General features: G+C 51.2%; 1 protein-coding gene across 1 annotated transcript in view; it reads left to right on the top strand.

The window, feature by feature from the left end:
- Positions 1–10089, top strand: part of GRIK3 (glutamate ionotropic receptor kainate type subunit 3) — a 93266-nt gene extending 83177 nt beyond the window's left edge. Inside the window, exons 13-16 of the mRNA XM_032709890.1 lie at positions 951–1168; positions 6729–6951; positions 7181–7431; positions 8349–10089. Of these exons, the coding sequence (XP_032565781.1) occupies positions 951–1168; positions 6729–6951; positions 7181–7431; positions 8349–8543 (887 nt within the window). The 3' untranslated portion in view covers positions 8544–10089. The remainder of the gene's footprint in view (positions 1–950; positions 1169–6728; positions 6952–7180; positions 7432–8348) is intronic.
- Positions 10090–13109: the final 3020 nt, after the last annotated feature.

The raw sequence follows: 13109 nt of genomic DNA, 5'->3' as shown, positions 1-13109 counted from the left end.
TTCTTTTTAACTCAATTCTGCATCTAAGAAGAAAAATATTTCAAAGCCGGACTGATGTCAGAGCATCCAATGCATCAAAGAGCAGGAGATGGAACGGGGAAGGAGCAGGATCTCGAGAACCAAAGCATCCTCAATATCCAGGGCTCCTCCTCCTCCTGGTGCCTCCTTGCTGCACTCAGATGGGAGCAAAACTACACCCCAAGCTCTGCTTTGATGCCACACTGCCTAAAATTGCTTTGCAAAGCCCAATCTTTGTTGCACATTCCAGGCTGATAAATCCTCTGAGCGCAGCTGTTTCAAACCCAAAGCTCTTGCCTGGCTTTAAAAGGTGTTTGGGGCGATTACAAAAATAGCACAACCCATTTAGCCCTTCGTGTCTGCTCAATAAAAGTCATTCCAGACCCACCACACCTTTTATGCTGTAACATCTCCTGCTTCCCCACTTCTAACTGGCATTCAAAGCCCTGGACCCTGATAGTTCCTTTCTCTGGCTGTTTGATTTTTTTTCAAACCTTGTGTATTTGAACACACTCCCCAGAGTGAGCCCTTTGAAAATAATCCATATAAAAGCAAAGCACTTTTTAAATGGCAGAACAAAACACTCATAAAAGTTCATAAATAGCTTGCTATTTAAATCTCATAAAAGCAGCCCAGTTAATTACTTCAGTTTGGATGTTTCCTGTAAATTGGGCACTGTACCCAAGGTCAGCAATCGAGGGAGAGGGTTTTTCTGCAAATGCTACAAAAACCCCACTGATGTCCTCGCATGCAAGATGTCTGGGTAATCTGCCTCAAAACCAGTTGGCTTTAATTGCATAGCTGTTACAGTTTTGACAGTGAAACTTAATCCTACATATATATATATATGTACAAATATAATGTACATATGTGCGTATAAAACGGGTCCTTTCCCTCTGTTTCCTCCCTGCCCTTCCCCTCTCCCACCCCAGGCTCGGAGCTGATGCCCAAGGCCCTGTCTACACGGATCATTGGTGGCATATGGTGGTTCTTCACCCTAATTATCATCTCGTCCTACACGGCCAACCTCGCCGCCTTCCTGACGGTGGAGAGGATGGAGTCCCCCATCGACTCGGCAGATGACTTGGCAAAGCAGACAAAAATAGAGTACGGAGCAGTGAAGGATGGAGCTACCATGACCTTCTTCAAGGTGAGACCATCTCTACCTTCCAGGCAGAGATGCAACACGCTGAGGCCAATGGGAGTGAGAACAAAGATCCAAAGACACAAAGCCTCCCAGGCCACCGCTGCTGCTCCTCGCAGGCGGGTTCCTTCAGTCTCACATCTCGTGCAGACTGACAGTGCAGCCTTCCTGAGTCCCACCAAGGCTAAATCCTCCCTCCCTGTTGCCAGCTGAAGTCACAGTTAGAAAATGACACTGATTTTACAGCTTTGGAGGCTGTATCCAACATTGGCTCAGACACCCTCAAACAAAGCACGTGCCAGGCACAACGGGACAGGTGTGGCTTGTATTAAAGCCCTACAGAAAAATCTTACATTCCTTAAAGCATCTTCCCAATCTCCACATTTGATGCATCCAGCTCCTTCCATGCCTGCCACCACAGCCCCAGGGAGCCCTGAGGCTGACCCAGCCAGCCCTCAGGGACAGAGGAGCACAAATGGAACCTGCAGCTGGACAGATGTTGCAAAGTGCCCTCCCTGACCAGTACTTTTTACAGCTGAAATATCTTTCTTGTCCTTCAGTTATTCATATCAATGCAGACCAGTTTTATTAACCTCTGAGATCCAGGGCAAGGTAACACCACCAGTACATCACAATCAAATTGCATTAACTTCTTCTATTTAAAGCCTAATTAAATTCAGAAGTCAGTCAGATTCCACTGTTGCCTCAAAAACAGAAAGAAACTGAGAGGTGTAAAAAGACCTTTAAAACCACTGCTGGCCTGTAAAAACCCACTTAAAACAAGAGAGAGAATAAAGGGATAGAAATGAGGGGTGATTAAGGAATTATCACCCTGGCAAGGCAAGAGGAGCATGGGCAGATTCCAGCCCTTGGCTCAGGAATGAGACTGGCTCCAGCACACCTCCACTGGGAAACACTCCTTCCCCCTCATGCAGAAGGGAATATGTGACAAGCACAGTCCAGGCTTCACCAGGCAGGCTGGACCCGGGGCTGCAGTGTTTGAGCAGGCACAGGGTGCCACAGCTTGAGGAGGCCTCCCCAGTTTTATTGCCAAGACTCATTAGAGGAAGGCAATGTGCTGGGTTTTAACAACAAAGAACCTCCTTCTCCCACAACTTCTCTGGGCTCTGACCTGGCTGAGGAGCCACTGCCCTTCCTGACTCTCCACCCTTACTGTGACAGGCAGCAGCAGAGGTTGGTTGGGAGTTTGGTTTGTCCTTTAACGATTTCTGGGAATGCCCACTTGCTACTGAGGGCCCATTTGCCTCCTGCCATGGAGCTGGTCCATGGCTTCTGTCTGTGGGATGGGCCAGATGCACAGTGGTACCTTCCAGAGCCACATAAACCTGGAAGAGCCAGCAGGGAAAGGCAGGCTGTAACTGTGTGCTTTAACTGCGCTTTCCAAGACGACTTTTATATGGGAATAAAAGGAAACTGTCTCTTTTAACAATCATCAGGACATAGTATATTTATTGCTTTGTATCATTATCCATCAGAATCGTACTTCAGGCTTCTAACGGCCCTGGCAGGGTTTATTGATGCAGTGTATTTTATTATCACTGCTGTATGGAGATGAATTCTCAGGGATGTCCCTCTGACAAGCCTTTCCATTACTAGAGCAGTGCGAGCACCCGGGTGGGATGCTCTGCTCACTTGTCCTTCATGTCCAGAGGGGCACAGGAGAGCCAGGATTTCTCCCACCCCCAGGACGGTCTCTGTCAGTGCCTGGGCAATTCCCACAGCCACGGTGGCAGTGCCACCCCCTCGGGGACACCTGTCACACAGCACAAAGCTCCGGGGGACGAGCACCAGGAGTCGGCTGAGGACCCGCGTTCCCTCGGATGGGTGGCACTGGAGGAACAGCAAAGGGCTCGTGGCTTCCCTGCCCTTCCTCTGCCGAAGGGGGGAACCCCAGACACAGCCCTGCTGGCTCCTGTGCAGCCCTGGCTCCTGGAGAGCCCCTGGGGACGGAGCAGCTCCGAGCACACCGGCACTGCCGGGACAGAGGCTGAGGGCAGCACACCAGTAATCCTGCTCCATGGATTATCACCAGGACTCGGCACAAACTGCTGCCTGGCTCCTTGTATGGTTCCTTCCCACACATCAGGAACTCACTCCTGCACTGCTCCTGTTAAACCAGCTGCAAACTCCCACATGACCCCGAGCACAGCCGGGCCCTGCAGCCCCCTGGGCTGCAGGAGGAGAGCACCATCCTGGAGCTGAGCTCGGGGAGCAGTGGAGAACAGGAGGAAGAGGAAGGTGGATGCCTTGCACACTGTTCCCTGAGGTGGCTCCCAAAGCACTGACCAGTTCTGTCTGTGTTCAGGCTGCCTGAGGGTTTGTGCAGAGCTCACCAGGGGCATCACAGAAGGTCCTGATGGAACAGAGCCAAGAGACACCCATGAGGCATCTCTGTGGTGAGGGATCCTGCTCCCACAAAGGTTCTCCCTGGGCAGCCCAGCTACCTGACCACGGCAGACGGGAAGCAGAAGTTTTACCAACCGTATTGGCAGATTTTGACTTCATGAAAAGAACTTTTGAGGAGCTATTTATTCCCTGGCAATGCAGATTGAGTTACAGGAATAAACATGGATCAATTAATTTAGGAATAGCATCTCGAGTTCATTATAACTCATGCCAGAAATCCTTCCCATCCCACAGAGGATGCTGCTGCTCCGAACCAACGACGGGTCTCACGTGCAGTCTGGAACCCGAGTGTGAGTGTGTGTACACAGAGACTCACTTGTACGTGCTCAATCCTCAAGAGTGAGAGTATCTTCAGTTGGTGAAAATCAATTTATTTTTTCATACAGGCTGGAATTGAAAATCTTAAGCCTGATAGTTCCTTTCTTGCCAATTTGGCTGATAAAAAAGCGTATGTGTCTTGGCAAGGTGCCTCGTGGGGGCTCCTCTAAACGATTCCATGAATTGATGTGGGTGACTGGCCCTGCAGCACTGGTTATTGAGGGGGGCTCCTGAGCTGTGACTCTGAAGAATGAAGTCGGAGGCGCCGTCGGTGCCGCTGCGATCGCTGCGTGAGGAGGGGCTGGTGCTCGGCTCTCACACAGCTCATTTAGCACCAGCCCTGGCTGACTGGGATGCAGAGCACAGCAGAGCAGATCCTGGTGTTATTTACCCCCAACAAATCGAGGAGAGCTCCCCTGGCAGGAGGGAGAGGTGTGAGCAGGATGAGACACAGCCAGGCCCTGTGTCCGGAGCTCTGTCCCAGCTGTTCTTCAGGCAGGAGGGAGCAGTGACCAGCAGCTCCATCCTCGTGGCCAGCCCTGACCCAGGGGAGCCCCAGCTGGAGGGGTGCTCAGCCCTGGGGATGCTCAGAGCTGGACTCTTCTTGGAGAAATCCGGGCTCTTCCTGGCATTCCCAAACACAACTAAGTCCTTTCAAGCTGGTCAGGAGCAGTGATTTAAGAGGAGAAGAGAAAAGTGGTTTTTCTCTTCCACAGAATTTCAGTTGCCTGAAGAACTCCAGTGTCTCATGTAAGTCCCATTTGCTTCACTAAATGCAGCCTATTGATTTTTTGCCCGTTTATTTTGCTCTATGCTCTAAACTGGGAGAACACCGATGTTAAGAGCTCTGTGTCAACACCTAAGGAGCATTAAACACAGGAGGAGAAGGTGGCAAAGGGAGAGCCAGGAAACCCAGAGGCCTCTGATTTGAACTATATAAATGTTAAACAAGTCCTTATCAGCCAGCCGAGCACCAGATTCATTTCAATTACCCATTGTAATGCACAGGTATTTAATAATCCTTTTGCAGGCTACATTTCTTGCTGCTCTTTGAGGTTTGATAGATGCCGCAAATCTACCTTACAGGCACTGGTCCAGATTTTCAAGTGAGGGAGATTATCCTGCCTCTTGAATGAAGTTTGCTCTGGTACATCCTCTGCTGCACATTCATCAAGTGGATTATAACGAGCACGAGCTTTAATGGAGGAGAAATGAGCCCGTGGGCATTTTGGAGAGGAGAAGGGGCCCACGGGGTTAAAGGCAGAGGAACAGCCTCTGCTTGAACTGCACTGAGCTTTTGTTTAACTTTTGCTAAACTTACTGGGAAAAGGGAAGTGGCTGGGCAAGGCATTTGGAATACAAAGCATTACGAGGGACTTCCAGATAATGCACTGTGAATTATAGTGGTTTCATCAGAAGAGCCTATGCTGGCACATTTTGGGTGATGCTGACAAAATGAGGGGGAGCTGTGGCAGCAGCAGTTGGGCTGGACTGGGGCTCCATCTCCTGCTTCCTCACGGAAGGACAGAGACCTGCAGGGAGAACAGCGATGGCTGAAGCGTCTGAGTCGCTGTGGCTGCTGAGCAGCTGCCCTTGTCCAGGGCACAGCACAGGGACTTCCCAGCCCTCCAACTCACCAGCCAGCTCCAGCCTCGACCAGGAGCATGGTGGAGGAGCAGGTCTGGCTGACTAAGCTGCCTCTGATGAAATGAGAAGGCAAAAAGAGGTGTAGGAAAAACAAGGAACTGGGCAGAAAAGCAGAACGGTGCCTGAAGGAGGAGGCAGCAGTGGAACACGGGCTTTGACATCCAGGTGCTGTTCCTGGAGGAACAGAGCGGATCTGAGGGACAGCAAAGGGGCACAGCAAGAGGGCACTGCTCTGCCTGTCCAGGGAATCTGCCAAAACTAAAGCCAGTTCTGACCAGCAACTGGGCTAGTGGAAGGTGTCCCTGCCCATGGGGGTGGAACTGGATGAGTTTCTCCCAACCCAAACCATTCTGGGATTCTATGACTTCTGTGACAAGTGGCAGAGACAACTCAGAAGGTGCTCGTAGATAAATGGTACATTTCAAATGTTATGGCAAGATGTAAAATAACCATATTTCTTCTCACCCAACACATTTTGTAGAAGAAAAAAACAACATTCACATGAATAGCAAGATAGAAAACATATTCCCCATCTTTGCAACAGAATGTCTGCTGATAGTGAAAGAATATCCATGTTTATTTTTAGCCGTAAGACAATCTTGAGTATCTCTGTGCCTCTGTTTACGTGGTTACATTAAATCTGTTTGGCAGTTGCACATATCTCAGAGGAGACATATTTCCTTGCCATGCTTGAGGAAAGACAAAAATATCATAGAATGTGTGTGGTAGAGAAAACCATGTCCTCTGAACCCCCCCCTGTTCTCTCAGTGTGCAGAAACGTTAAAGGGTAAACAAATCCTTTTTAGGACACTAATCCATTTCAGCAGATCTGCTGCTGGCCAGGGACACGAGGAGGGTCTGCAGGGTCTTGCTGCACTTGGCTGAAGCCAGGAAAGGGTTCAGTTCCACCCAGGGACCTGAAGCACCTGCACAGCAGAAAATGTGCTGGGACCTTTATCTCTTGTTATGACAACATGAAACCAAACAACGTTGGGCAGTAAAAGCACAGAGGTATTTAAGACAAGGTCAGATTGGGGATAGCGCCGCTCTGTGACCCGTTCTTAACTGCTATTATTATTATTATTATTGTTATTATTATTTACTGAAAAGATACCAGGTTTCAGCAAATTGAAGATTCATTCTTATTTTGCGGGGGGGGATATAATTTTTCCAGAAATCCAAAATTTCCACGTTTGAAAAAATGTGGGCTTTCATGAGCAGCAAACCCACGGCGCTGGTTAAAAACAACGAGGAGGGGATCCAGCGAACCCTGACGGCCGATTACGCCCTGCTGATGGAGTCCACCACCATCGAGTACATCACCCAGAGGAACTGCAACCTCACCCAGATCGGGGGGCTCATCGACACCAAAGGCTACGGCATCGGCACGCCCATGGGTAAGTGACAGTGGGGGTCTGCAGGGACCCCCGGGGGGCTGGTTCCCACCAACACAACAGAGGTGATTAATGTGATCCACTCCCAACAGCAAAGTTCCAAATACCAAAGTTTACACTGTCTGCCTGCTGAAGAGAGGTCTGAGCTCCCTGCTTAACACAGACACCTTCCCTATCTGGTGGAATGTTGGTCCCACCTTCCCCCTGTGTGTAATGGTGTTCCCCTCCCCAGGGTCACCGTACAGGGACAAGATCACCATTGCCATCCTCCAGCTCCAGGAGGAGGACAAGCTCCACATCATGAAGGAGAAGTGGTGGCGGGGGAATGGCTGCCCTGAGGATGAGAACAAGGAGGCCAGTGCTCTGGGCATCCAGAACATCGGGGGGATCTTCATCGTGCTGGCAGCAGGCCTGGTGCTGTCCGTCTTCGTGGCCATGGTGGAGTTCATCTACAAGCTGCGCAAAACGGCAGAGCGAGAGCAGGTACTGCCTGTCCCCTCCTGCACCCCCTGAGCCCAGCAGGGAGGGCTTCACACCCTGAGCCCAGAGAAGGCGGGGAGGGGGCAGAGATCCAGCACTGCCAAGCCACCATCCCCTGAGGCTCATTGATCTGTCCCTGTGATGGTCATGTCTGCCCTGAACGCGGTCATCAGCCAGGCCAGCAAACACTGGGTTTGGGCCTGGGAGGGTAGTTTTGAGCAAGCTGACTTTTAAGTCATGAAAACACCAACAGAGGTCTCTGGGAAGGACCTTTCTGAGGTGTTACATCCACTCACCACCATCACATGCCATCCTGTTGCATTCCAGACATAACATACATGTGTCTTCTCTCCACTCCCATTCAAAGAGCCCCAAGGAATAAGTCAGGGCCCACCAGGAAGCCTCACACTGTCTCATCAACTCTTCACCAGCCTCACAGACCCAGCCCCCCTGCCCACAGTGGCTGATCAGTGCTCAGGAAACAACAGAACTGCTTTTATGTTCCTCCCTCTTCCTCGGGTGCAGTAAGGGGAATGTGCATTTATGTGCATGACCAGAAATCAAAGTGAGCTGCCCTCGTGATGAACTAGACAGAGGAGGGAAAGCTGCCCACTGGCAGGCCCAGCAGGATCTGATGGCCCTCTGACTGCCAGCACAGAGGGAGCCAGACCCTTGCCAGCCCCCGCAGGGATCACAGGGCACTGGCACTCCAGAGCAGCCTCCAGCTCTGCCTTTGTGCAGGACTGAACGCACCAAAGGGACCGTCCCTGCCAAGGGAGAGGGCTCAGCCCGGTGCCCGCACATCCCTGCCGAGCACAGCCCGTCCCAAACCAGCCCAGCCCTCGAGCTCGCCCTGCAGAGCCGCCCAGGGAGGGGGAGCAGAGCCCGTGGGACTGACGAGTGTTTGTCCCTGTCCCCAGCGCTCCTTCTGCAGCGCCGTGGCCGACGAGATCCGACTGTCCCTCACCTGCCAGCGCCGCGTCAAGCACAAGCCCCAGCCCCCCGTGCTGGTGAAGACGGACGCCGTGATCAACATGCACACCTTCAACGACCGCCGCCTGCCCGGCAAGGACAACATGACCTGCAACACCGGCTTGGCACCCGTGTTCCCCTAGGGAACGGGAACGGGGAGGGGCGGGAGGGAAGGAACTGTGGCAGACAAGGCTGGAGGCACTCTTAACTAGGGAAGAGAGGATTAAAAAACCAGAAAAAAAAAAAAAAAGAAAAAAAAGCCTGGTTTGTTCATTTCAAGAACAAGACCTTTGCAACCCAGCTGCATCCATCACCACAGAGGAGCCACAACTTCCAAGCACGGACAGCAACGTGGGTCCTGGGGCTTTTTAGTTTTGGTTTTGTTACTTTTCATTTCTGGTTTTTTTTAAAGCTTCAATCCTCCAGGCCTCATGGAATCCAACCACCACCCAGGAGTCTGATGTTTACACACTGAAAACACGAGGAGGTGAAGCAGAATTGAGCCAACCTGCCCCGGAGCGGGTGAGGAGGAGCCCCGAGCACGGCTCCCACAGCACGGCAATAAATAGGAACACTTGGTCAGGAATGAGCACCTGTTCCACACCGACACTCACAGCACATTTTGGATACACTGTCTGGGAAAGGGAGAGGCATCTGGGAAGCACTGGGATGGTCAAGGCTGTGCCTGCTCTTGAAGCAGCTCGTGGTGGCCCCTCACTTCGCGGCTGTGCCCATCCAGGGCTGGATATCCACATGGGAGCGTGGTGGGAGAAGGCAACACACGTTCCCCAGGTCAGCTGGGGAAGGAGAGCTGTCTGGAAGGGGTGACTGAGCCTCAACAGAGCCGAATTCCTGGCCAGGGAATACTGCATCTTCGAGTGACACCACCCACACGCCCCGTGCCAAGCTCCAGGCCGAGCCCAGGGTGACACCGTGACCTCCAGCTCCCCCTTTGCTCTTCCCACAGAGCTCAGTCTGTCCCACAGAGAGCACAGGAAGCAGCTGAGCCCACGGGCTCTGGCAGTGGTGGGAGCAGAGCTGCTTCCGAGAGCCAAAAGCACCCATTTCCAAGGAACTCAGCCGTGCTGAGCCACAGCTCCAGCCCAGGAGGGGACTGTGGGGCTGGTTTAGGACTGAACGCTCTCCATGGCACCATGGACCCGAAAGAAGAGTCCCAGCCTGCGGTGCCAGCGCTGGCCTGGGATGAGCAGCAATGCCAGTGCCAAGCATGGTGTCCTCCTGCTCTGACCACAAACCGCTGCCCCTCGGGCAGCCTCTCCATGGGATTTAAGCAAACACACACTAAAATGTTTTTAGAAAATCTTCCATGAACTGTCTTCTTATTTTCAGGTTGCTCAACCCAGAAGGTTGGTCCTGCAGATGAATTTAGGCAGAATTACCAAAGACCCCTCTGCTGACCTAAAGTAATGCTCAAGTGAACATCCCTCAGCTCCCGGGACACTCTGGGTTCACTCTCAAAGTTAAACAAATGGAAATGTCTCTGCCCGTGGTAACCCAGAACATCACCCAGTGATGCAAAGGTGCTTAAGAGCTCTGATTGAAACACTGCTGGTGTAGAAAACATGAACCTCTTCCCCTGCTCAGGCAAGGGGGACAGCGACCTGCAGGACCCCACCCCTGTGGAGGGCAGGCAGGGCAGGGGTGGAGCAGCCAGTGCCCAGCTCTGTGCCATGGAGCAGTCAGTGCCCAGCTCTGTGCCATGGAGCAGCCAGTGCCCAGCTCTGTGCCATGGAGCAGTCAGTGCCCAGCTCTGTGCCAAGGCCACCGCGGGAACCAGCCACGGACTGACCCCGTCTGCCCTCCCCGAGCCACTCTGCTGTTCTGGAGAGTTTACCCTCGCCCAGAGGAACAAACCTGCTTGTAGCTGATTTGGGATTTTTCCCCACCTGTTCCTCCCTGTGCTCAGTTGGGAAGGTTGTCTGAGCTGAGCAGAATTAGCAAATTAGCTCGAGGGGGGAGAGCTGCTCCCCTGCCCCAGCACGGAACACAGTTTGTCCTTGTTTTGCTTTTTCCATGATGTAAAGAAGCAACAGAGTGACCCCAAACAAACCCAGGTGATTTGTCATACTTTGACTCAAGTAAAGATATGCAAAGAATTCAACGTTCATTTTCACCTTTTCACAAAAACCATGAAAAACTGGGGGAGAAAGCTGCCAACGCAGTGAGCACCAGATTCCTAAGAGTTTGCTATTAGGAGGGCAGACTGAGGTGTGGGGCAGCTTCCCAAAGCTAATGACATACTTTCTGTATTCCTTTGCAAATCCTAGGCTTGTCAGAGGACTAGATTTCATGTTTTCCTTGAAGATTCCTAAGCTCTTAGAAAGAGATTTTTAGAATTAAAGGAGAGATTAAAACAAAGCCTGAAACTGGCTTTAAATGTCCAGAGAGTAAAACAGCATTCATTTTGCTTCTTGGCAGACTTTTAAAAAAATAAATAAATATTGCTAATACCACAAACCCCATTTATTCCTCTTTGACACCAGCCTGATTTGATTTGACTCACAGACATCCCAGTGACAGGTGAGCATCTGGAATTACTGGTGTCACTGCCAGCAAGAACAAACCCTGCAGATGAGCCTTTTCCTTCCCACCCTACACCCCTAAATCAGCCACAAACAGCAGCCTAATTCCTGCATCTACATTACAGTTTTATGTTGAAATTTTGATCACTAAAGCATTTGACAAGCACCGCCAAGGGAACGTTGTGCACCGCCCAGAACAAGGGGAGCTGCCAGGCCCCACCCTGCTCACTGTGACCTGAGGGGACAGGGTGGCCTCAGCCCTCAGCCCTCCTGTGGCCCCGGGGGCAGCTCTCCCAGGAGGGGTCACTGAGCCCGGAGCCTCTCCCGTGCTCCCCATGTGCTCCTCATCCAGGAGCCCAAAGCCATGTGTGTCAATCCCAGAGGAGAATGTGTTGGGAGACTTGGGAAGGGACAGAGCCGACGACAAAGCCTCAAAGCCTTCTGCTGGTCTGTGACCCGGCTGGGACTAGTGATGACTCACATCTTACAACTCATCTGACTTCCAACTCGGCTCCTTCCTTCACTTGGGCAGAGGGACTGGAAAAGTGAGAAGGAAATGCAGAAAAATACAGAAATCCAGGAGGAAACACAGAAAAAGCAGGTTTGGGCTATTGAACTGTATCTAAACTGTTGTCACCTTGGCTCACCATCCCCTTATCACTTGCTTTTTCCCTCCAGCTCTCCCGTGAGACAGAGCAGGGACAGCCAGCAGCTTTCCTGGGTGGATTTTCTGTTGGAGTCAACCAACAGCGTGTGCTGGGTCTGATGCTGAGGGGACAGGCCCACAGAGAGACAGAATATGCAAAGGGACACCAGCTCCATCTCTGGGCACCCACTGCTCCTCCTGAGAGGGGCTGCTGGGAGCAGATTGGGCTGGGGGCCAGCACAGGGGGCCAGCACAGGGGGCTCTCGAGAGGCCACAGCAAAGGGACCCTGTGGATCTCAGTGGCTGTCACCCAGTGTCACCCCTGTGGATCTCAGTGGCTGTCACCCAGTGTCACCCCTGTGGATCTCAGTGGCTGTCACCCAGTGTCACCCCTGTGGATCTCAGTGGCTGTCACCCAGTGCTCACCCCGGGGTCCCCAGCACGGCGTGTGGGGCACGACAGTCCCTGGGGGTGCTCGGGGTTGGCAGGGCAGGAGCATTCCCAGGCATCAGCATCTGCTCTGTACCTGACTTTGACATGTTTCTCAAAAAAAGACAAAAAAATAAAAATAATAATAATAATAATAATAAAAAAAAAAACAAAAAAAAAAAAAAACAACAACGAAAAGAGTGGGAAAAAGGAAAAAATGGTCTCCGTGACATTCAGGGGATTTTTCCTTTGTGGACATGCAGAATTTCTATGAATATAGTTTTTTGTAAACATTTTGTAACAATTTTGGTTTCATAGTAACTGTGTTACTTGCTGATCATTCTAGGCTGATGTAAATACAATTTCCAAAAAATAAAAAAAAAAAAGAAAAAATTCTGATTATTTTCCTTTTTAAGACACTGTGATATATCAAAGTGCACAGTTTGCTGTATGAAGTAATATGGTTTTAAATTTTAAATAAATAATTTCTAGAAAATAATGAAGCTTATGCCTGTTTATACTCAACACCTCCCTTCTTGTTCAAATTTCATCCCTAAACTCGGTGTTTAATGACACCCCCAATTTTATCAGCCATAAAAAAGCCAGTGACGATAAAAGCAATTCCCAACTGAACCCCAACATCCGGGAATTGCTACTGGTGCTGCTCCCCGAGGGGGCTGGGGCACAGTTGGAATGGTGACAACAGGCTGAGGTACAACCCACGGTGAGGGAGGGAAGAGAGGCCGAAGCTCAGGTGGCACAGCTCTCCCTGCCCTCACACACCCACAACAGTTTGATAATCAGACAGGTAATTAAGCCCAGATATTCCATAGAGAGCCACCCAGGAACTCCCTCCCCCCTTGCTTTGCCTGGGGGCTGCCTGAGCTTTTCATCACCAGCGGTGCCGGAGCCCCGACAGGACGGGATGCCGGGTCCATAAAAGCTCTGTTTACCTCTTCCTACCATGTAAGTCAAAAATCTTATTAGCCCGATAAAAGCTGAGGGCACCCTAAAGGCCAGTGTTTATTAGTCTGAAATCTTTATGACTCTGCTTTCTTCCACGAGGAACGGAGGGAACGCCTGTGGTTTCG

Source organism: Chiroxiphia lanceolata, chromosome 24, assembly GCF_009829145.1.
Source record: "Chiroxiphia lanceolata isolate bChiLan1 chromosome 24, bChiLan1.pri, whole genome shotgun sequence".
In the NCBI taxonomy this organism is placed as follows: Eukaryota; Metazoa; Chordata; class Aves; order Passeriformes; family Pipridae; genus Chiroxiphia; species Chiroxiphia lanceolata.
Note: the sequence above shows the minus strand (reverse complement) of the source record. Positions and strands in the feature narration are given on the sequence as shown.